The 25,765-nt window shown below is 43.6% G+C and overlaps 1 protein-coding gene across 4 annotated transcripts; it reads right to left on the bottom strand.

Annotated features, from left to right (window-relative positions):
- acsl6 (acyl-CoA synthetase long chain family member 6) lies at positions 1–25,765 on the bottom strand. Of its 4 annotated transcripts, XM_030793799.1 has the most exons (21): positions 25,756–25,765; positions 21,886–22,106; positions 19,418–19,526; positions 18,899–18,963; positions 18,218–18,319; positions 17,436–17,535; positions 14,996–15,174; positions 12,679–12,711; positions 11,153–11,204; positions 10,140–10,213; positions 9,811–9,888; positions 7,509–7,643; positions 7,173–7,307; positions 6,901–6,996; positions 6,288–6,360; positions 4,612–4,700; positions 4,160–4,276; positions 2,746–2,889; positions 1,649–1,750; positions 1,444–1,515; positions 1–1,141 (listed from the first exon to the last, which is right to left on the bottom strand). In XM_030793799.1, exons 2-21 carry the CDS (start codon positions 22,087–22,089, stop codon positions 1,001–1,003), a joined length of 2,100 nt encoding a protein of 699 aa, XP_030649659.1. In that variant the 5' UTR covers positions 22,090–22,106; positions 25,756–25,765; the 3' UTR covers positions 1–1,000. The 4 variants fall into 4 exon arrangements, with proteins under 4 accessions (XP_030649659.1, XP_030649658.1, XP_030649660.1 ...); XM_030793798.1 differs by lacking the exon at positions 25,756–25,765 and having other exon boundaries at positions 19,418–19,532; positions 21,886–22,101; XM_030793800.1 differs by lacking the exon at positions 25,756–25,765 and having other exon boundaries at positions 19,418–19,532; positions 21,991–22,089.

Genomic DNA, 25,765 nt, shown 5'->3' on the forward strand with positions numbered 1-25,765 from the left:
TTTATCAGGAGTATTTTTTATTGTCAATTGCCTCCATCCCCATTCACAATCCCTATTGCTGTGTTCATTCATTTCAAAGATATGATGCTGATATCATTGAACAGCTGATTAAATAAGACTACAATTTTCTTCACTACACGCTAAAAAGAGAAAAAATAATAGAAAACAAACAAACAAAAAAACCCAAAGGAAATTCATTCAATCCATTGCCTAAATATGATTACATCTAATTGTCCTTAGTATTATGTACACTATCTCTGTGATACTTTGGAATGAAATCAAGAAGCCATTTATTGAAATTAACTTAAAATTTCAGTTCGTGGCAAGTTCACTGTAGTCACTGGTCAGGGCTGATCAGTCTGGACTACATAAGAAAGCCTTGGGAACATAAATAATATGACCTGTGTGTGTGCGTGTGTGTGTGTATGTGTGTGTGTGTTTGTGTAAGAGAACTTTTCCCAAGAAAAAAACCAGCCCCAGGTTGTCCTGGCTACAGAGCATGCATTTCCCTTGTTCTGAACATGCTGGTTTTTTGTTTGTTTTTAAGTATCATTGCTTTGTAATCCTTCTTAACCCTTGGGAAAAATGACCTTGAAACTGTAGGAGAGCTAAAGTACTGTGCTGGATTCTTATTGTCATTCTGAGGAGACTGTGGCTGGAGGCTGGGCTGCTGCAGTTTGTTCAGGGTCAATTTTGGTTTTAGCTCTGCTGCTTTCCAAAGGCACACTGAACACTGAAGACCCACTGGGGTGGGTGGGTTTGTTTTTTAGAAGAGAAGTTCTCATTCAGTGAACAGAGAGAGAGAGAGAGAGAGAGAGAAAGAGAGAGAGAGAGACTTGTCCAGACAGAGCTTCGTCTTCTTCTTCTCCACAGGTTGTATTTTTTCGCGTGTTTTCAGTCAACTAATTTTGAGATGAGAGTTGAAGACAGGTGGTTAGTGGACGATAATATTGTTGAAGGTCCTGGAACTCAGCGGCGTTTACTCAGTGGTGTGGGAATGTTACATGGAAATGTTGCTGTACATTTGGTCGATCTCCTCCTTGAAGAACTCCCTCAGCTCTGGCCTCTTGGACTTTAACGTCGGAGTCAGCAGGCCATTTTGTATGGAGAACATTTCGTCATGAATGTAGATATCTTTGACCTGTGTGAGGGATTGACAAAAAATCAAAATCAAAAACGAGTAAGCAGGGAAAAATTACTTCCCTAGCTGAAGTGAATATATGTCCCGATTAATTGACTCTACAAATTCAACAGTAAGTAGAGACAGAAGTTTCTTTACTTGGATTACTTATTTAGGGTACTGGATGTTTACTTTTTCAAACTCAATGGTCAGGAACTCTCGATTTACTGCTAAAATGATCTATCAGTTTGTTCACTGATGGAGGTTGATCTAAAACACATACTTATCTAAACTAAAATTCATTTTTAGACACACAGTCTCACCTGTTCAAACGAGTGCAGGCCACTGGCTTTACCAAGACGCACCATGTCCTCCATGATAGCTTTCTTTAGCTCCTTCAAACAGAACCAAAAAGACATTGGAAACCACGGTTGACTAAATCACAACTGATTACACACAATAAATCAACGGCCCAATATGTGGGCTACTCAAAGAGGAGAGTCCAGATCATTCTTCTGAAATACGCACCATATTTTTACACAGGTCTTTGTAGCAGCCTTCAAAGCCTTTTTTCTGGGCCCAGGAAGGGAGAACTTCAGGATCTGGAACTACAATTCCCACCAGGCAGGACTACAGGGAAAACAGAACAGGATACAGTACAGCACAGATACCCAAGAGTCTTTGAATTTTACAGAAACAAACAGTGCCGCAAACACCGTTGGAAAGATCTGCTGTAGTTTTTTATGGTTTTCTGGGCTGTCTAAATAATGTAGGTAAGGTAATTACAGTTAAATAAACACACTTATTTCGGTGAGGCCTTAACAGTTCAGGCCATGTACAGCCAATCTGACTCATCAGAGTGTTAACGATCCCTCAAAAACACTGATGATGAGATCATTCCCTTCTGAAGTATTATGCCTTAGCGGTCTCCTGGTATAAACTGGTCTGAGAAACCACAGAGAGCTAGCAGCATACTTTAAAATCCTCCAACCAAGCCCAGGAATGTGATATATGAATGTTAATCTACAGCCTGTCTCCATAAACACACAGCTGAATGCTAACCTATAGACTGTCTCCATACACACACAGCGAAATGCTAACCTATAGACTGTCTCCATAAACACACAGCTGAATGCTAACCTACAGACTGTCTCCATAAACACACACAGCGAAATGCTAACCTATAGACTGTCTCCATAAACACACAGCGAAATGCTAACCTATAGACTGTCTCCATAAACACACAGCAAAATGCTAACCTATAGACTGTCTCCATAAACACACAGCTGAATGCTAACCTATAGACTGTCTCCATAAACACACAGCGAAATGCTAACCTATAGACTGTCTCCATAAACACACAGCTGAATGCTAACCTACAGACTGTCTCCATAAACACACAGCGAAATGCTAACCTATAGACTGTCTCCATAAACACACAGCAAAATGCTAACCTATAGACTGTCTCCATAAACACACAGAGCAGAATGCTAAGCTATAGACTGTTGTTGGAAAAATATTACTCTCCTTTAAGCATGCAGAAATTTCAACGCTGTCTCCATAAACACACAGCTGAATGCTAACCTACAGACTGTCTCCATAAACACACAGAGCAGAATGCTAACCTGCAGACTGTCTCCATGAACATACAGCTGGGAGACAGGTTCACTGCGAATGTAGATGTTCTCGATCTTCTCTGGAGAGATGTATTCTCCCTGCGCCAGCTTGAAGATATGCTTCTTCCTGTCGATGATCTTCAAAGTGCCATTCTAAGAAAGACAGGGCGAATAGTTAGGGTTAAAAACATGGTTCTGCAGATACAGAAGATGCAGAATAAAAGCCATGTTGTCAGATGGTTGAGTGAAGTGGATCTCTCTTTGTCTGATGGAATCAGAAATGTGACTGTCTAAGATGTTTAGATGTAGCAGATTCTGGAACAGATCAGATATTACATGCCCAAACCACGGGTGCATCTGTCTCAGAAATGACGTAGGAAGAGTGTTGGGCCAAAATCATGGCCACATGTTAAACTAAGAAAAACTGTTCTGTGAAAGATAAATGTTGGTAACAAGTCAGGCCCCACAGGCTGGAATAGATGGTCTCATTGCCGGACACTTGCTAAAAACAAAACCCCACAAAACATAAGCCTCAAAAAAAAAAAAAAAAAAAAGGGAGAGAGAGTCCACATTTCTGTGTCCCAGCCTTGACCAACACTGGACGACATGATCTTTACAAAGGTGGGGTTTGTGGCAGTGCTGCTATTCATACAGAACCACCTTCATAACCAAGGCCAAAGTCGATCCATTAAGCATAATTTCATATAAAAACTCTGAGCAGTAGAAGAAAGTAATAGAAAGTTTTTTTAACATCAAGACAGGAACAAAAGGAGGTCCTCAGCTTACACAGCATGTTCCCTGCTGTTCAACACGGTGGCGCATGTGATAGTGTTTGGGGGTGCCGTCCTGTTTTGATTTGACTGTTGTGGCCTGTAAAGCCCTTTGAGACTGTAAACAATGATCTTGGGCTCTAAGTGAACTTGAACTTGACTGGGGTCCATGCTGGTTATTACTCAGTATCACTAGACAATTAGCCAAGGAATACACGGTAAGTTTAGATGGATCAGGAGAATTCTGTGGTGCAAATGCTGTAACTTCATGATATTCTCTGGCTGTAAGAGAATGCCCCTTCTATGCCAATTAAACACTCCCACACAGAGTTCATTCAGAATGAAGATGTTTCTGTTCCCCGTGGCCTCCCCAGTCCCCACATCTAATCATGTCTGACCCTTTCTGGAAACTTCTGGAATGTGGAAATGCGAGTTCACGTCTGAACTTTCTTGCTCGAATGTTCCCACTAAAAACCGTTAAAACTACAACGCGTGGGATATGCCTGCGTCTTTCCACAGGCAAAAGCAAGCAGTAAATAGCTTGTTATCCCAGTCTGACACCCTCCATCAGATGAGTATGTAGGGCCCATTATCTCCAATCTGCTGCTGTTATTTTGGTACATAGATCGGTTGATAAGGCTGAACAAACATACTGGTAACCATTTCCCAATATCTCCTGTGTGCAGCCAACCATCCGGATCCAGAGTCTCGGCTGTCCTCTCCGGGTCTTTGAGGTAACCCTTAAAAACGTTCGGACCCTTCACACAGATCTGTTACAGAGAGAGGGAAAGAGGAAGAGAGAGAGGGAAATGGTGGTGATGTTAGGGGGGGTGGAATACGTGAGATTAGAAGAGTTTTTTTTTTTTTAGCTTTCAAGCAAAGAGGAAACACAGTGTTAAATTATGCCAACTGATCAGGGGAGGAGAATGCTGTTGGCTGGCAGATTCCTGACCACCTGACCTATGAAACTGCATTTCAGTCTTTGACTATCAAACTCTGTACTGTGAGACAGAGAAACAGTCGGAAAATGAAAAGTCAACAGGACACAAACAGATAAAACTGTTTTATGGCTTCTTATGGCATCTTGCTGATTGATGTCACCTACCTCACCCTCTCCTTTGGAGGCAAAGTAGTTTTTTTCAGCCACATCCACAAGTTTAATTAGATTACAAGGCAGTGGTGCTCCTACATGGCCTGTGAGAAAGAGAACCAGTTTGTCTTTATTCACAAAGGGTTATCCGGGAGCTGTTTAAAAATGAAATGATATTTTTCAGCTCCCATTAGCACAGGTACATTTTAATTTTCATCTGACTGACTGGGCACCTCTGTGCCTTTCCCATATCCTGTTAAAAAACAGGCCAGACACGTGAATCATGTTAGCAACAGCGATTCTATTTAAAAATCTATTTTTTAGTTGTGAGACGTTTAAAGATTATTTTGAGAGCAGCGTGAAAAGGTAAAGCTTAGTTACCTTTCATCAACACCAATCAGCCAGTAGTCTGAGACTAGACTTTCAACATCAACATGTTCTCATGCTCTTGGAAATCTATGGATATGCCAAAATGGCCAATTTTCAGAGGCAAATGTCTCAAAACGTCTGCTATGCTCTTCACTTCAGAACTGTCTGGCTTGAGAGACTGCACTGGAACTCTGTGAAAAATCATATACATTTGAAGGTGTAGCAGGGTATTATTTTGAAGTGTGATTGTAGCTGTACTCAAAATTATTTGTTATTCTGTGTTGTAGATGGGAACCGTTGGTCTACTGAAACAACATATGGGTTTTTGTCTTTTTGATTTATTTATTTCAAAAACACAACAGAGGGGGGCGCAATTGTCTCATATTTTCTGTATGTGACAACCAGGAGGAAGTAGTTTTTTCTTCCCTCTGACAAGGAGTTTTACACACAGACCTCTCGGGTTTTTTAAGCTCAAGCCAAACAATGCATGCAATGATTCAGGCCCTGAGGCAACAGGAAGGTGAGCTGAAGGGGGGTTTTCCTGATGTGGGAACAATGTGACTGACATTAGCTTTGTTCTTTCCAAACCTGGAAACCGGGCGCATTGCTTCACTCAGGAGCCTATACTTCAGCACCTCTTATCAGCAATAAAAACCCTGTTTCAGTGAGCCGGCTCCCACAGATAACAGGGCCCACTGTAGACCAGCAAGCCATAAACCAGCTGGAAGCATTCATAATGGAGAGCGAGAGAGAGAAACTATTTTGTTAAAAAAAAGAAAAAAAAAAAGTTTTAGATTTTACATTTTGCATGGGTCGGAGTTTCTCCTTTAAAATAGCCTTTGCACTGGGGCTGAGCAGGACAGTGCTTTGCAGTTTGTTACCTTGGAAACGTGTGACTTATTTCTATACTGGCTTTTACAGCACACCCGCAGTGCTGCTGACCTGCTTTTAACCTCTTTCAGTTGTTTAGCGCTCAGATCTCTGATTGCTGTCACAGTCGCACAGTCACTCACACAGTCCCTCTAAACTTATAATAAAGGGAGAAATTCAACCATATTTCTGATAGCTTACGAATTTACCATGATACTCATCAAAATACAACAGAGGACAATGGGAGGAAACAAAGACAAACTCATGCTAGCAGGGGTTTTTCGCTGCTGCCCAACGAGTTTCATACAAATCTGGAAAAAGTCTGACTGCTATATTTATGGCATTGAGTGAAACTTTAGTTTTTTTGGTTAGTCTGGTTTCTTTCCCATTCAGTGAGCCAGTCCTTCTGTTGTTTGTTTTTTAAGAGGTTCTGGAGTCATGTGAATACTGACCTGAGGTCCAGTCTCCAGGAGTGGTGTATGTGCAGCCAGCCGTACATTCTGTTTGGCCATATGCTTCATAGACCTACAGACACACACACACACACACACACACACACAAACACACAAACACCATGAACATACAAACATCCATACACACACACAAACATAGATACACCCGAATACCCACACACCACAAATATACATATACCCATACACAGTCGCATACATACACGTATACATACATACACACACACACACATACACACACTCATACACATACACACACACACATACACACACATACACATACACACACACACACACACACACATACACACATACACACATACACAGACACACACACATACATACACACACACACACACACATACACATACACATAAACATACACATACACACACACAGGAAGAAAGACAGTCAGAAAGGAAAAGAAGAAATGAGAAATGACTTCAGACAGTGTGTGTAAATGTGTATGGGTGTGTGCACACGTGTGGGTATGGGAGAGTATGTTTGTGGCTGGGTGTGTATGTATGATTTTGTGTATATGAATGTGTGTGCCTGTGTGTGTGTGTGCGTGTGGGCGCATGTGAGAGACAGTGACCTGACATCCGAGAGCAGCACGTAAGAAACCCAGTACAGCTGGCGATGCAGGAGCTGCTCCGGTGATGATCATGCGCAAGCGTCCACCTAAACTGGCCTGTACAGAGACACCTCAGCTCAGTCAACACCTCCTTATTTCCCTGCCCCCCCACCTCCCCATGCTGCAATAACCCACTCATAACACCCACAGGCAAAGATCAAAGCTTTCATTTAATTACACACGCCGTGAGCAGCCGTGGCCCTCAGCCTGTCCGTCCCCACACGCAGGTTTACCTGTATCCTACTGAAGAAGATCTTGTCCCATATGCTGTCACTCCGGATGACCCCGCTGCTGACCTCTGCCCCTTTCCTCTTGGCCGCAAAGTTCAGCAACCAGCGCTTCAGGGGGGTGTTTGCCTGGGTGAAGATCTGCCCAGTAAGACAGGAAAAAGCTGTGTGTTAAACAAAACTCTGTGCCTGAGTATGTTTGTCTCTGTATGTGAGGCCGTGTGCTTGCGGGGAGTTATACGGCTTTGAAATGGGTCCATGCATCTGTGTGCGTGTGAAATGTGTCCATGCATCTGTGTGCGTCTGTGTTTCTGAGTCAGGGCACATGGTAATGTCACTCACTTTGTCATACATCCGATTTAGCAGACGGGGTACCACGGGAAATATGGTGGGTCTCAGAACCTTCATGTCGTCGGAGAGCAGCCGGATATCTCCCTGGAAAAAGCCGATTCTCCCACCATGACAATACACCACGCACTGCGGGAAAAAGGAGGTCATCGTTACTGCCAGACTGAAGGTCAGAGAACAATGCCTGGGACAAGACGTGGCACATCTCCCAGAGTAAAATGACCTGGTTCAAATGTATATATACATAATATGCACGAATACCTACAGTGTGTCTTACAGAGAGGATGTGTAATCTGCATCCTTCAGTGTGAAATCCTCAGTGTGAGTTAATGTGTAAGAGATGTGTGCACTGTTTACACAATTAAAGGAATTTTCCAGAATGTCTGCTCCTCCATACATCAATGCCGCTGACTGCCAATAAACATTTAAGTACAGCAAACATTCATTTTCTGAACTTTTCATACTATGTTTGCACATCTTCCATGCACCTTGAACATTCTGCTCAAAGCGTCTTTCAGAACACGCTGGCATCGGTGGGAAGTCGTGGAGAAGTCGGTGAGAGGTCGTGGAGACAGCAGTGGTGGGGATAAACATCTTTTTATCTCCGCCCGGTGTGTGTTGTAAAAAAGGAAGGCTCTTGCCGTGAATGTAGTGTAACATATCACGCCTGACCTAATTACTACCTTAAAGCTGCTATCATTATTATTATTATTATTATTATTATTATTATTATCATTATTATTATTATTATTATTATTACTATTACTATTATTATTATTATTTTTATTATTATTATTATTTTTATTATTATTATTATTATTTTAATTGTTTTCAGTTCTGAGGCAGAAAGAACTGTTTTGCTGGGTTTTTCTATGACTACAGGGTCACACGGGGACATGGGGAAGGATGTGATATGAATATTTTCCTCTGTGTGTGTGTGTTTTATTTGTCTGTGTGTGTGTGTGTGTGGGGGGGTGTGGGTGTGGGTGTGTGTGTGTGTTGCTATGCATGGGTGACTGTGTAGCTAGCCAGATGTTCACAGTGCTATAATGCAGAGTGATACATTTGGTAAAATGGCCCAATACTGTTATACTGTACATGTCAGCACTCATGGATCCACCCTTCACCAGTCAGATTACTCCACCAATCATGTGTCCCACGGGCTGGACCTGGCCCATGGGACACCAACTGAACAGATCTGACTTTACATGCATGAACTGGTTTTTATGACAGTTTTGTTTGAGCATACGAAGAAAGAAACACTATGTTTTCCCTGTATCTGAGGGTTATACAGACAAGCATGACTTCTCATCTGTTCTCCTTGTGTCTGACTCAACTCAGCCCTGTCAGTTCAGCCTTTCTTTTCCCAGCCGTCATTAACGAAAAGTGTCACCGTAAAAGAAGGGCCACGAATACGCAGCTTGCAGTTTGTTTAAAATGTCCAGTTTGGAGCGAGGTTTCAAAAAAAGAAAAAGAAAAAGAAAAAGAAAGAAAGGAAAAAAAAGCAAAACACTAAACACTAAAACAGCGGTTCGATGCCTCTGTTTAAAATGCTAAGCTACATGACAAAAAAAAAGAAAAAAAAGGAAAACATTCTATCCAGTCTCAGTCTTTATACCGATATGCTAACCACACTGTCAAAATGAGCTTTTGCAATTCTCTCAGAAAGTCCCAGAGAGTCCTGGGGTCGGGTTGGGCTAGGGGAAGAGCCTCGGTGTGAACCCTGTCTGTCTTTCTGAGGGGCTGTCAGCTGCTCTGTTTTCACACCACACAGAGGAAGTCACTTGTTGGTGTCACCTTAGGTCTGACATATCTGCATGTCTTTGTGTGTGTCTGTGTGTGTGTGTGTGTGTGTGTGTGTGTGTGTGTGTGTGCTACAGAGTGCATGTATATTTCTTTGCATGCATCCGTGGAGTGTGTATGCAACCATGACTGGTTAAAACTATGTATGCATGTATGTTGGTGTGTGTGTGTGTGTGTGTGTCAGTCTGCATGCTAATGTGAGTCTGCACAGTTATGAGAGAGCGGGGATCTGTGGTTTGATCAGTGTTGCTGTGTTAAAATAGCTATGTGAGCTGAAAGTTCTCTGCACTCCCACGAACGCAGTGAAACCACAGCGATCGTCGTTCATGACACGAGAGCAGTTTTGTTGTGTTGTCTGCTGAAACGCTGTATACCAGCTTCTCTCTAAGCCCCGAAAGCTCTGCCCTCAGAGAACATGCTAAACAAACAACAATACAAGCCAAAGGCTGACTGCAAAGGTGAAGACATAAACACACATGTACCAATATTTTACCTCAATGAGTCTCTCAAACATGTGAGCCAGGGGAAGGTATGATATGAGCACATCGTCTTGATTGGGACATATGACTTTCTGTAATTACATGGGGGGGAGAAAAAGAGAGAGACAGAATACATTTAGAGATGACCTCAATAATTAGCTTAAACTTTTTCTTGGCTTTAATTAACATATTCCACATTCCACATACAGTATAATTATCTGCATACTATTAATTGTCATGTTTCCGTATATTTGTTTTGTCTTGCACAGATCTCTTGGCAGGTAAGAAGATTCATGTTGGAGATGATTTTCAGAGATAAAGACAGCATTGTCTGCCCACTTACATCAGTCACTTTCAGGAAACCAGAGAAATCAGCCACCACATTTCCATGGGTCAGCATCACGCCCTTTGGGTTTCCTGTGATAGGTACACATGGAATTCGGGCCAAAATTCAACACAATGCTACCGGACTTTAGTACAACATACATCACATGTATTGTGAACCGGCGATAACAGCACCAACGCCTTTGTGTCACTGTGTGTGCATGTGTGAAGGTGAGAATGAATGTGCATGTGAAATTCAGTGAAATTGTATCACATTCCGTTGTTTCCTTGTCCAAGGACTGTCGCATTATGTAACTCATGAGGTGTAACTGAGGGGTCAACACACTGTAAGAATCACAAACTTGGAGTATTCTTCTTGTTGCACACTTTTGACCAGGGTCAGTGGTTTTCTCATGACCCACATCTGCTGGTTGAAGGTCACCCTAATGTAAAGCCAGATGTGTGAGAGACAGAAGAGCTTTGCTGAAGCAGGGCTGTAAAAACTGCTTTGTTTCAAATCATGTGGTTTCTGGTAAAAGGAGGGCTCTGATCGAGGTCCACACGGAAACTTTGGAGAGGACAAGCAGTTTCAGTAAGACGCCACTAGAGGGAGCTCTTCTCATTGCTCTGAATGGGTCTTTGTTGGTTGCATAACTGGAGATCATTTCAGCTTCTCTGTGTCAGTGTGTCCCAGTTAAAGTCAGGTACTTTTGGAGGATCATAACATTGGTATGTCATTACTGTCTGACTTACTGAAAAATGTTCAATGCTATGTGAGGCTTGTTTCCTTTAAAATGATACCATTTACCACCATCCTTCATTATCCTCTGTGCCAGCCCTGACCATGCATGTCTGAAGAATCACACTTTTTCCGTGTGTGCGCGCGTGTGTGTGTGTGTGTGTGAGACATGCGACAAGAGGAAAAAAAACCCTGCACCCAGCAAAGGTGTCAAAACAACCCCCAAAGCTGTGGATATCCAATAAAAGGCTTTTGAAAGATAAGTGTAGATTTGTATACACATGTAAACACACCTGTGGTCCCACTGGTGAAACACACGATTGAAATGTCATCTGGACGAGGTGGCTGCACAGACCAATAACCAGACTGTTAGTGCATGTCCAAACAAACAAACAAACAAACAAACAAACAAACAAACGTTTGGACGACGCTGAGGAAATCAGCACTTTGTGACAAGACAGTCGCGTCAGGAAGCATCCAAATAATGAGGTCGACAAACAGTTGGACGACTTTGGCACCGTAGATATTGAGGGGGGGTGGGGGTCCCAGCGTTCATTGGGCGAAAGGCGGGGAAACCCCCACGGACAGGTCGCTAGTCCATCACAGCCCCCCAAATTAAGTAAATAAATAAACATAACTGGGCCAGACTTTGAGAGGTATGGTACTTTTTTGTAAGTTTTTTTTTTTTTTAATTTTGATTTTCTGTTTGAGGTGCAGAGAGAGCCCAGTCAGTGGTTTCGACGGGAGTGAGCTAAAGTGAGTCATGTTCGATGTGAATGAAGGAGCGGTGCTTTTTTTCCTAATGTGTGTGAATTTATAGTCAGAGTGATTCTAAGGAGAAGACTGCATGTTTAGACTCGTTCCAGTGGACCATCTCGCTGTCTACAAAGGGTGTTGAGTTACAAGGCCATGAGAGTTCTCCTTATTAAAATAAGGTGCACTACACAAGACCTAGATATACAAGCATCTTGTGTCTTTTTACAACATGTGCTTTGAGGGAATGAACTCTGCTGTCATTCAAGTGTTCGAGCACAACCAGCTCTCTTTCACTAAATGCATTCTTCTCATTATTTTTATTCCTTTGGCAGGGATTAGAAACCTGGTTACAGGTTCTCTCTCTCTCTCTCTCTCTTTTTTATTCAACTTAGAGTTGGTCTTGAACCACGTGGCCAATGTCAAGATATCTTCTCCTGGATCCTGTGTAAACAGGCTTGTTGCCAAACATCAACACCCTGGGTAAGAAGCTATAGTGAGGTCTGAGACATGTAGAAACATGTATGTATGTACGTATATATCTAAAGTTTATCTGGCCTCCTGTTCTCTATTCAGCTGTTTCAGCATTCAGCCTGTCTTTCAGGAAAATAGTTACTATTAATCCCCAAAAATGTCCACAGGTCTGTTTTCACACGGGCTTCTGTCCAACAGAGAGACAGTCTCGTGTGCTGCTCCCTGACTCATTAGCGAGAGACGAGGTGTCTGTTTGACTGGCAGAAGATTCTTACAGTTTATTACTACCGCTTTGCCATTTCTAAATGGGAGGATTTCTTAAAAGAGTGACCAATATGAACTCTATGTTATGAGTGGTTATGAAATATCAGCTACAGTATTCATTTTGACAGCACTGAGGCCATGTGGCAGCATTGCGCTTCTTGGCAGACAGACATTATCTCCGCATAGCAAACAAGGAAGTCACTCTCCCTACTTAAGAATGTTTCTAGAAAGGCCGCACACACAAAGGCAGCAAACATGAAAAAAAAAAAAAAAAGCCGTTAAGAAGAGCTATTAACACCTTAGAGACAAAGCATAATTCGTCACTTACCACAGGGTTTCTATGGTGATCCTTCCCCAAAGCCTGAAGCATGAAAACAATAATAACATCCAGGGTTAGATCCAGATCTGCGCTGCAAATTAAGCCAATCATATTTTTTCTTCAGTGCACTCTCTCTTGTACTGTTATGCCAGTTATGTTTTGCAAAAGGCAGAAGCTCATATTTGAAATGCTAAATCTGCTGTAGTCCACAGACCCATTAACAAGGATTTTTTTTTCTTTAGAGGTCAGATTTGCTGCATATAGGGAAATATATTCAATATGGCAGAGTGAGGCTTCTGTGAATTCCGCTGCACTCATTCCGGAAAGGTTAAGCCATCTATTTCAGTGCTCGACAAACCATCACAGCAATCAGCAGAATCTCGTCTTTGAGAATAGCTCGAGAGTGGCACTGCCACTTTGCCAGTTTGCCAGCTGTGATGGCGTTGCGTCAGACAGAGATGACAGATATTTGTGGCTGTATAGTTTGCGGCTGTGTAGTTGGCGGCTGTATAGCTTGCGGCTGTGTAGTTTGCGGCTGTGTAGTGTGCGGCTGTGTAGTTTGCGGCTGTGTAGTTTGCGGCTGTGTAGTTTGCGGCTGTGTAGTTTGCGGCTGTGCGGCTGTGTAGTTGGCGGCTGTGTAGTGTGCGGCTGTGTAGTTGGCGGCTGTGTAGTTGGCGGCTGTGTAGTGTGTGGCTGTGTAGTGTGCGGCTGTGTAGTTGGCGGCTGTGTAGTGTGCGGCTGTGTAGTTTGCGGCTGTGTGGCTGTGTAGTGTGTGGCTGTGTAGTTTGCGGCTGTGTAGTTGGCGGCTGTGTAGTTGGCGGCTGTGTAGTTGGCGGCTGTGTAGTGTGCGGCTGTGTAGTTTGCGGCTGTGTAGTTGGCGGCTGTGTAGTTGGCGGCTGTGTAGTGTGCGGCTGTGTAGTGTGCGGCTGTGTAGTTGGCGGCTGTGTAGTTGGCGGCTGTGTAGTGTGCGGCTGTATAGCTTGCGGCTGTGTAGTGTGCGGCTGTGTAGTTTGCGGCTGTGTGGCTGTGTAGTGTGCGGCTGTGTGGCTGTGTAGTGTGTGGCTGTGTAGTGTGCGGCTGTGTAGTTTGCGGCTGTGTGGCTGTGTAGTTGGCGGCTGTGTAGTTGGCGGCTGTGTAGTTGGCGGCTGTGTAGTTGGCGGCTGTGTAGTGTGCGGCTGTGTAGTTGGCGGCTGTGTAGTTGGCGGCTGTGTAGTTGGCGGCTGTGTAGTGTGCGGCTGTGTAGTTTGCGGCTGTGTAGTTGGCGGCTGTGTAGTTGGCGGCTGTGTAGTTGGCGGCTGTGTAGTTTGCGGCTGTGTAGTTTGCGGCTGTGCGGCTGTGTAGTTTGCGGCTGTGTAGTTGGCGGCTGTGTAGTGTGCGGCTGTGTAGTTTGCGGCTGTGTAGTTGGCGGCTGTGTAGTTGGCGGCTGTGTAGTTGGCGGCTGTGTAGTGTGTGGCTGTGTAGTTTGCGGCTGTGTAGTTTGCGGCTGTGTGGCTGTGTAGTTTGCGGCTGTGTAGTTGGCGGCTGTGGTCACGCACAGTATTGATCTATACATTTGCTTTGTCTTCTCCCCAGTCCATAGTGGGAGTGAGTGTGTACAGCCAGCAGACATAATTAATACAGACAGCGCAGAGACAGCAGAAACCTCTCTACCCAGAACAGCTCTGCTCCGCTTTCAACACTGCGTAATGTGCATAAGACGCCAGGGAAGACTGAGGACACTACTGAAAAAGTGTTCAGTATTATAATCGGTACAACACTGTATTCCTATACAAAATGTACTCTCATTCCTAACAATGAACTGGCCATTTCAAATTGGGCTGTAAGACTACAGCAACGATACTTTTAAACAATATGAGGGATGTGTTAGCGACTTGTGAATTGTGAATGTCGATAGAGGTTCCATGGATCCTGTTCTGAGCAGCCAGCAGGCTTTCTCAGTGTCTTAAGGGCACAGTTTACATTCTCATTGCTCCTAAGAGGGGGTTTCCATGGTTACAGCTATAAATTTGACCTTCAGACGAGCATGCTTCCCTGAGGCCAGGCCCACTTCAGAATGCACATTCTTTCTAATGGTCACACGTTGTGTAAAGATCATCAATCTAATAATCCGGGTGATAGGCCAATTTTGAAAGGGTTCAATTACGTCAAAGCAGCTGCCAGATTTTAAAGCTAAACAGGGCCGTGGTTATCAGTGGCATTCCTGTATCACGGGCATGTAATTCCCGTAATCATATTTAACTCTGATATCAGCCCTGATAGTGCTTTGAGAATATTTCCAGGGAAGAGACGCCCACTGAGTGAGAGGTCAGAGTGCTGCCACGCCTACCTCCACATCTTTCAGCGCCTGCACCTGCACACCACACATCTGGCCCTTCTCCACCAGCAGAGAGTCAAAGGGGTCCATGAGGATGATCCTCTTCAGCCCCGGGGTCTCCTTCTTCTCCACATTCTCCAGCAGGACCTGGGCCTTCTCCGCCTTATCGCAGATCACCGTGGAGATGTCCGCTGCACAGACCCAGATAAACAACAAAACATGACCTTAATGGGTGGCCAATAAAAGTCAAACACAAGCCTGAGCACAGTGGAAAACACCTTCATTTCAAACTAACACTGTTACTACCCTGACACCCACACTGTCACACTGTCCTCTGCATTCAACTGACTGTTGCCTCACTCATGATGGAAAACGAATGGAGACCAACACACACAGCAGCAGAGCCCATTCTGTAGCAGCCATTACTTTATCTTGATTTATAATAAGAAGCCCTAAAAATATGATGAAGTTTATTTATTCTGTTCTGCATTTCAGTTGAAATGATAATGGAATTTATCTTGTCTTTGTTGTTTATTGTTCAGTGTGCGTTCATTCTTGCATGAGTGGGTCCCTCTGTAGGAGAAGCGGGAATAAAATGTAGTTAAGACGGTGCGGTGACGCGGGCCAAGCGGAACAGACGGGTGCGAGCGGAAACGGCCTTTGACCACGTTTTCACAACCCAGTGGAACATGTGAAACTTGGGATGGACTTTAACTTTAAGTTTATTTCTGCAGTTTTATGTTCATTCTATTTTGCAAATAAATTCAACAAGAGGAACAACAATAATGCATTTTTATTTTCATTGTAACACGCGTCAGACCGTCGCACCCGACGCCTAATGGCTCGGCAGGTTTTCAGTGAGGGAGCGCAGGCATGGACGGGCACGGACGGGCACGGATGGGCACGGATGAGTAGACTGCTGTCTCACTGCTAAACTGATATTCTAATCCGTTACGTAGGTCCCACGCCGAGGCCGTTTTATCAGCCTTTTGCGTGACAATGTTCGAGGGCAGAAAACAGGGCAGTAGAGTTAAAGTCACAGGGTTCAAAGTTCAACGTAATAAAACATAGTTCTCAGTAAGTCAGTGCCATCGTCTCAGTTTTGTCCTCACTTATTATTTAGAGGACTGATCACAGCCAACTTCTCTCTTACACTCACACCCATGGCCCAAAAACAGGCCAGTGATTTTAATATAGGAGGGACAGACTTGAAATGGAAATAAGTGTGTTTGGTCACATCAGAAAAGACAACTCACACTGCCTGTATGCAGGCCTGCACCATGGAGGACTATTCCTGCCACATTCTCTGGTGTCTCACAAACACTACCGGCTACTCCGTCTTTATACCTGGTAGCGCCATAAATTTCATTTATAAACACAGGTATCATATTAACAGGTGTGTACATAGTGAGCGTGTGTCTGTGTGTGTGTGTGTGTGTGTACAGCCACACCTATCACACATACAAACACTCAGGCGCACGACCACAGACACACACACAAACACACACACACACACGCACACACAGCCTCGCCCACACACACTTGAAAGACACACAGACAGCTCAGTCCAAAGATAACAGCAACAAGCAACTTCCTCTTTGTGGTTCTGTTAAAACAGTCAGTTTCACATGCCTCAAAGAATAAACACAATATTAAAAAGAGTCTTGCTGAATTTCTGCACATCTATGTGCTTCAGTCATTTATCAGAGAGTGCACCGGAACTCTGTCATAAGATACTGCCTTATAAGACTTCAGAGAGGAACCAGACCTGTTGAGATTACGTAACAGTGTCTTTAGATGACTTCTTAGATAGACCTGCTCAGTCTGTTCTACTTGTAATAAATGTGTTGGAAGCAGAGACATAACTGGAATGTTTATAGAAAGGGATCGGTTTATTCAAAACTGAATGAGGGACATATAACAAATATGACAGGAGTGCCAAGTAAGAATGCCTTAAAAGAGAGGAGCTATGAGTCAGAGATAATGGTGTTTGTGCAGTGTGAAGTTCTTTTCCTGCTTCATAGTGTCATTAAGTCATTAAGTGTTTTGGATTTTGTCGTGTTTTTGATCTCTGCCTTTAATATTCAGTCCCAGTGACAGTTCAGTCCCTCCCTAAACATGGACCAATCAGCAGTGAGGATGAGGGTGTGTGCAGAAGCTGGATAGTGTTAGAGATTCACCCTATACATAAAACACACAGACCTATTTGGTCTTACTGTGCCACTGTATGTATGTCGAATCGAAGTGCAAGTAACAGGGCAGTGAGATTAAGTGTGTGAGTGTGTGTGTATGCGTGTGTGTGTATGTGTGTGCGTGTGTGTGTGTGTGTGTGCGCGTGTGTGAGTGTGTGTGTGTGTATGTGTGTTTGTGCATGCGTGTGTGTGTATGCGTGTGTGTGTGTGTGTTTGTGAGTGTGTGTGAGTGTGTGTGTTTGCGTGTGTATGTGTCTTACCGGTGTTAATAATGTAGCGAATAGCATCAGGACCCAGAGTGTCATACAGAGGCACTACCACCATAGAGTATGTGTAACAAGCCAACTCTGAGATAATCCACTGCAAAAAAAACACAGATACAGAGAGAGAGAGAGAGAGAGAGAGACAGAGAGGGAGAGAGACAATGAGAGAGACACAGAGAGTGAGAGAGAGAAGAAGAGAGCAAGACAGAAAACAATTTTAAATCCCATCATTCAAACGAAATGCAGTCTTTAGACAGGTATACTGGTAGAAGTAAACTATCTATCAGTGAAGCTAAAATATTAAATTTGAATGATAAAATAGGTATCACTCAATTAAGTGTAGAAGTATAGTATGTGTGGTCATTTCAATTTTAAGTGACAGTTTTTCACATAATTTGGAAAAATATCTTAACAACCAGACCTACAGAAGCCTTCAGCAACACAAGGTAATCCACACTGAGTTCATTTAATTAATCACTGGTCCACTTAATTCATTAAATCAGTTAAAGCAATTCACTGATTACCTCCAATACCCCTGGAATTCGTTCAAAACAGGCAACACATCATCAAGCTTTTTTTTTTTTTTTTGCTCAATTCACACCTTGTGTTTAGAATTTACAAAGTTAGGAATTAACCCAACACTGCTTAATAATTGCCCTTGAGTTCAAATAATACCAAACCACACACTGTAACCAGTGGACTAATTCATCCTCAAATCAGAGAAGGCCTAATCTAAACCCTTTTATCAAGGCCACGACCTCTGACCTGTGACCCCTCACCTCTGGTCTGTTCTGTGCAAAAACTCCGATGAACTGGTCAGGGGTAGGCTGGCAGCCCTGGTACAGTAAACCTGAGCCCAGGTTCTCTGCCCGGGTTGCGACCTGCACAAAATAGACACAGGGATGAACATCCTAGAGAGGAGCCAATCAGACTACTGGACACGCCAGGTCATGTGACCAGAAGAGCCTACAGGATTACCTAACAGGCCAGGTCATGTGACCACAGGGGCCTGTAGAACTACTGAACATGCCAGGTCATGTGACCAGAAGAGCCTATAGGGTTACCGAACAGGCCAGGTCATGTGACCAGAGGGGCCTGTAGAACTACTGAACAGAAAAGCTTTATGATTATACTATATGATGTCGTGATAGGTCACAGGAATTTTTTCTTATTCCGCCCCCTCCCGAAATAAAGGAGGAGACTAGCTTTAAAAATGTGTGTGTAATCATTTCATTTGTAACCATCATATAATTGCAACTGCAATAAAAAAGGACAAAAAATATTTGAGCAGAAAAGCACTTTTTGATTCAATATAATGCATGTAGAACACTATGACATGTACAGACCAATGTTTCCACAGTGACATGCCAGGATCAGCAGACATAAACAGTCTTTTTTATTCCATTCAAATCCCCATTTAGACTGTCACTGGTCTGTCCTCTGTGATATTCTCTGCTTACCTCTTTATATGACAGCCACTCATAGGGCTGATTTGGCAGCCTGGAACCTAAACACGGCCCGTCACCTGGGAAAAGGACAAGACAAGTCCATGTTTTAGCCCCTTGGCTCATCACAGGGTTATCAGAGGCCTTAACGTCAACGTGACAATCTCCAAAACGTGGGCTACACATAATAATCGAATAAGTCAATGAATCAGAGAAAATCTTATCTTTTGCACCTACAATGGGGAAAAAATCCATTTTTCTCATTCTCCAATTTACAAAAAGAAACCCTTCCCTAAAAACACCCTGTATTTCAGATCACAGGGTTTGTAAGCCAGGATGGGGGTGAACAGCGGGGCGTGAGCTACAATCTCTCTCCAACGAATACACAGAAGCCCCTGTAACTTCCTGGAAGACTAGTTACCATGGTTTCACATGCGTCGGTCTGCGTTTGAAACCCTGTGGAAGGCTGTGTTGGTGAACCGTGAAGCCAAGGGGGTGTGTGTGAAGGCCCACAGTCTCAGGGCTAAGACTCACCGGTTATGTGCAGACCTCTCTGGAACACCTCATACAAAGTCCTCGCGTCGTCATGGTAATGAGTCAGCAGCTCGGGACTGCCCCCTAACATCGATCTACGAGCACCATCCTCTCCCTGGGGAGGTGGAGAGAGAGAGAGAGAGAGAAAGAGAGAGACAGAGAGAGAGTGAGATTCATTTATGGTCACATCACAGCTGAAACACAAAACAAGTAAACTGAATTATGGGGGCAAGGGTGAGACTAATCCATTTAGAACATAAATATGATTCATCAATATGAAACTGACCACAGACATGATTCATTCTTTCATGTCATTTGTGAACAGTAATAAAAAAATAAAGAGTTGGATCAGCATAAAGTTTGAAAAGTCCAAAAATACACTTTCCCTTTGAATCATACACTCTGTCGTACCTACGCCGGCCTAGCGATGCATGAGCAATGACCGCACTGAAGACACAGAATCAGCCAACACTTTCTCAACTCTCTCCCCTTGTGCAACACACAGGGCCATTGTCTTGTATGTTCTACAGATAAGATGAAACCTCGGGCATGACTAAATTAAAGGCCTTAATTTCATGTATTTGTTTTATCTCGACAGTGTCGCTATCCTCCATGCAAACACAGACAAATCTACATGCTATGGAAAAGGTATAGCAGGAAGAATGTAACTGCTCTTTAAAGGAGGTTGTGTGGACGCTGCAGAGGGAGGATGCAGACTGCAGATATTACGGATCAGTTTGAAAACTAGCACGAGATTCCTCTTGCGTGTAAGCTTTGGTCGCCCGGACTCCACCAGGGGGACATTTCCTGCTAGCGGCGCTATGTTGACTGGATCCACAGAACCAGTGATTATCAAATGATGACTATCACATTTCTTTTGGCAGCGTATGAAGTCGTCATAAGTTCAGGGAGAGAACCAGCGTAACGCAGTGAGATACTGAGAACGGTGATACAGGGAGAGCCGTGAGGCAGTCTATCTGTCTGAAGGTATGTAAATGAACTACAGTGAAAGTAATGCAGTCGAGACGTTCTGAACTGAAATTCACAGATCAACGTGTCCTGAAAAGACACAAGTGGACCCTGTGGTTTGTTTACTTAGTAAACTATCTTCAGAGAATGATGAACTCTGTTTGTTATTGACCTCATACTTTCACATAGCCAGTCTGGTGTGTATAGGGTCACTATGGCTTCGTTTTAGCTGATACACGCGTGCATCAGAGTGAAATGCTCAGTATTAAGAGAGAGGAAAAAAGGCAAGAGAAGGGCTCTAGACTCTTATGGTATGAATCAGGTCTCTGCTCCAGCTCAAATCCCTTCTCAGCTCACAGGTGCAGCTCTCCGGGGAAACAGCAGATGGATATACAATTTATACATTTAATTTAGCTGCACCACACACCACCCCCAAACCCCACCCTGCCATCCCACCCCAAACCCCCAGACCGAACAGAACCCCGGAGGAACCGGTCCTGCTCTTTAGGGAATGTTAGTGAGAGATCCTTTGCCCATCACCCGTCCACATTATCAGTGTGTAAAAAAACTTTGACCTGTTGGGTTTTTCTCTGTGATAAATACAGACATGATTGGTTCTCACTTAATGGACCAGTGGGAATCCACAGCTCTGAGACCAATTCCATTTTCTATTTAATGAGATGTATATAATGCACCTTAACCAGCGTGACCACAAAATGTGTGAATGTAACGTCTCCCTTTTGATCAAAGCCGTTAGACAGAACCGCAGGTCGTCAGACAGAACCGCAGGTTCTTAGACGTGTTAGGAAAATAGAGTCAAAGTGCCAACACTGTGAAGCACATGCTCATTAGTCCATACAGCTGAGCATGGCTGTGTGCCACATTCAAACGGAAAAGAAACTGTTAATATGAAAATCCATAGCGCCAGAGGGTGTTTGAGGAGACTCATTGTTATGTTCTGTGAGGACAGGGCACACAAGTTCAACAGAGTTCAACGGCAACATATCAGAGTTACACGACACCAGCCAAAACAGCTCAGACATAGATTTAGAAGTGTAACATTCAAGGTAGGAATGACAGGTTATGTTTTACTGCTATATGTCCGCTGTTCTAATCGTGTCAGAGGCAATGCACTAATGTTAGAGGTTTGTGAAGCTGTCGCAGAATACGAATACGTATATGAATATGAAATACTTTATTAATCCCGAGGGAAATTCAAGTGTCGCAACAACACCATCAGCACACACCAAACACAACATAGAATAAATAGTAGAATATAATAAGATAAATCAAATGTTAATCAAACATTATGGCCTGACTCTTTTAGTTTTTAGCAGCTTACAAGAATGAATCATTCCAAATTCACAGTCAACTCACTGGTCAAACAACATTTTTTCCACCAATCACTGGCCACGTAGGCCTCTGGGAAAAAGATGCTCTAACATGCTAATGGCTACGAGATTTTCTGGTCCGTGTTGTTGACTAGAGATCAAACATACCTGCACCTCCTCTGACTGATGGTGGAGATCACAGGGAGGCGTGATGGCGCGGGGACGTGTGGCCAGCCAGTAAGCCAGTATGGCAGTGAGTGCTCCCAGACCCACCAGCGTGGATGTGGGGAGTGAGCGCAGGAGCTGGCCCAGTTCGCCCACCTCTGGCAGCCGCAGGCTGAGCAGCAGGTCCTGGGCTTTCATCTTCTCCATCAGAGTGGAAGTCAGCTCTGGGTGGGCGAGGACAAGACAAACACAAACAAAGATCAGGTGAGGTTACACTCAAACAGATCTGCTGCATGCAAACAAGAGCAAAGTCTATCCTCTATCCTAAACCTAAACTGTCAGAAGAGACCTGAGGTCCCGGTCCCTGTGACTGTATGTGTGTGTTTGTGTGTGTGTGTGTGTGTGTGCGTGCGTGTGTGTGTGTGTGGGTACGTGTGTATGGTTTCACTGCCTGTTGATTAAATGTCCATAATGTGATGTAAATATAAGACTGACAGCTGTCAGTTACAAACAAACACACACACACACACGCGCACGCACGCACGCACACATACACACACACACCCACACACACGCACACCCACACACACACACACGCACACATACACACACACACACACACAGGGGAATTGATGCACAGTCAGTTACTAACTGTAATGGTATACAGTTGATGCAATACTGATACAGTAACCACTCTTCCACTACCACTCACCTTCTCTCAGTATTTCTCATCTCTGAGACAAAAAACACCGTCATCACCCCTCCCATCGTCAGACAGCAGTGCACAAACATCCCCCCATTTTCTCACACTTATCTTATGGAAACATACACACACACGCACAGACACACAGACGCAGTCACACACACACACACACACACACACGCACGCACACGCACGCACAGACACACACACACACACACACACACACACGCACGCACAAACACACACACACACACACACACACACACACACTCACACACAAACATACATACTAGTACAAATAAAAACTGTGCCGTGTGTGTGTGAAGGGGTGTCTAGTCCTAACCTAATCATAAAACTTAAGGAACCTTAACTCTCTGATGTGATTCAAAGGTAAATGGGTCTAAATGCTGAAACAGACCGTTGTCAGAGCAGATCTGCATTACGGCCTGACGTGGCCAACGGAAAACGGAGGGAGAGAAAAAAACCAAAGGCGTGCTGCTTTAGTCACAGCCCTCAGGTAAACGCAAACGTAACAGTCGTTTTGTGGCGAGAGGATACAAGACATGGACTTTTGCTGGGGGATGAATGTGAAGAACAAAATTCAGGGCTCCCCCTCCCCTTTTCAAATGACTCACATCCTTCATAGACAGCATGTTTAGTGCTTTAGCAAAATAAGACCTGCAAAATGTGTAAACCACCAGGGTAATGGGCCAAACACACAGCTCAGCTCTTGCTTCCTGTTCTGTCACAGAGTGGAGTGTTCAGGTCTGCGGGCACAAGGCCCGGCCGTGATGAACAATTTCCCTGTACTCTTCATCGCAATCTAACATCATCTAATGTCTCTAAGTCTCAACCTGCCAGTTTTAAATGTATGGAGAGCTACTTCTGTGGGTTTTTGTGTCAGTTTACAGGTCATAATGTCTATATGATAATTAGGTTGCGGGCTATAAGATTATCCTTCACAATGTGTTTGAGTAATGTTCCTTACCAGTCTGATTATCTACACTGAACAATGATTATGTCAGTGGATTTAAACCTGTCTGACAGAACACACCATTACATTTTTAAAAAAACACACCACTCAATGTGAGCGATGCTGTACTCCACGTGTACACATGCACACACAGACAGTACAAAGTACAGGGTAAAAGAATACACAACACATGTGAACTGTCAAAAGAAATAGTTTGAAACTGGCAGTTGAGTTTCAGAATCAGAATACAACCTGCTATGAGACTTTGTGGTGAGTTTTTTAGTGTACTTTGAGTATTCAACAGCATACATGGGAAAACAATATTTAAACACATCAAACAAAAAACGAAAATACACAGAGATTTTACAAAAAGAATCATTGTCTCCTGAAATAAAGTTTTCAACTAAACTATATTGTTTATTTATTTATTTCAATAGTTATGGGACACAGGTGTTTATCATTTGTCCGTTAGCGCACCCCCCCCAGGACACACACACACACCCACACCCACATGTTCATTACGATCCCACACCCCAATGTTATGACATGTAGTCTCACATACCTGACCAGCAGACAGGAAGCTACGCAGAACTGCCTCTGTTCATTCTCAGCCATCAAACACCCACTAACCATCTCATCACACCAGTGGTCTATACCCACTAAACAGTTCACTATACCAGTGGAGTGGTCCACACCCACTCACCATCTCATCACACCAGTGGTCTATACCCACTAAACAGTTCACTATACCAGTGGTCTATACCCACCAAACAGTTCACTATACCAGTGGTCTATACCCACTAAACAGTTCACTATACCAGTGGTCTATACCCACCAAACAGTTCACTATACCAGTGGTCTATACCCACTAAACAGTTCACTATACCAGTGGTCTATACCCACCAAACAGTTCACTATACCAGTGGTCTATACCCACCAAACAGTTCACTATACCAGTGGTCTATACCCACCTAACATCTCATGACACCAGAAGTACGATACTTTATTCCTTAGGGTTTCTCTAAGGGTTTTTGCCTTTGTAGCTGGAAATCAAATATAAAAAATTCCATCTATCTGTCTAAAGTTATTTATCTACCTGCACACAGAACACTATCATTTGTGAATGATCTCTAATCACTCTGGATATTATCAGCTATCTGTGCTCCATAAATAATAATAATAATAATAATAATAATATTTATTTAGAGCCCAATATCACTATTTATAGTCTCAAAGGGCTTTACATGTCTATAACAAAGTCAAAGCAAAATTATATCATGCATAAGTTCGAGAAAATAGATAAGTCTTTAGTTTTGTTTTAAAGGTATTGAGAGAGTTTGCTTCTCTAACTTCTTTAGGTAAACCATTCCAGAGGAAGGGAGAGCGGTAGGAAAAGGCTCGGTTGCCAGCGGACTTCTTTTTAACTCCTGGATTGACTAATAATCCAGAATCTTGAGAGCGCAGGGTGCGAGGTGGGTTATAGGGTGTAATTAAGTCAGATGGGTAAGAAGGCACAAGCCCATGTAAAATTTTATACGTTAATAAGAGGACCTTAAAATCTGCCCTTGCATGAATTGGGAGCCAATGAAGGGAAGCCAGGACAGGGCTAATGTGATCAAAATGAATCATTAGCGTGACAAGCCCGACCTCAACAGCACATATCTCAGCATATTAAAGACCACACCCACAAACACAAACAGGAAAACTATTTTAGCCTCACTATCGACATATCGACATTCCTAAAACAGTGTTTTGTCACCTGATGCGCTAGACTGATAACGCAAAATATCCTCCTAAATGTAAACACAGTAAATAAAACCACAGTCTCCGCACACGACGCTGCAGTCTCTCCCGCTGTACCTGCCAAAAGGGCCCAGAGATAAAAATAGCACTCTTTCATAACCCGCTGACATACACACACGGGCAGCCGCTGCAGCCAGAGGCAGGCAAAGCCGCGGAGCTCTGAGCAGCTTTCTAGGTTACACTGCAAACAGAGAAGATTTAAGGGGAGAAAAAATCGCCGATGTTGCTCAGAGCGGTGCTATTGGATGACGGGGGAGGTTGAAAAGACTCGTGGCCGGCGGACGCAGTGTGGCGGAGGGTAAGATGTCAAACTACGGTGATTTTATAAAAAAGAAAAAAGGGAGTGGGGTTTAGGTGAGGTCATATCAGGGCAGGCTGACAAAGGGTGTGTCACGGATGAGTAT

The sequence above is a fragment of the Chanos chanos genome, chromosome 16, assembly GCF_902362185.1.
Source record: "Chanos chanos chromosome 16, fChaCha1.1, whole genome shotgun sequence".
NCBI lineage: Eukaryota > Metazoa > Chordata > Actinopteri > Gonorynchiformes > Chanidae > Chanos > Chanos chanos.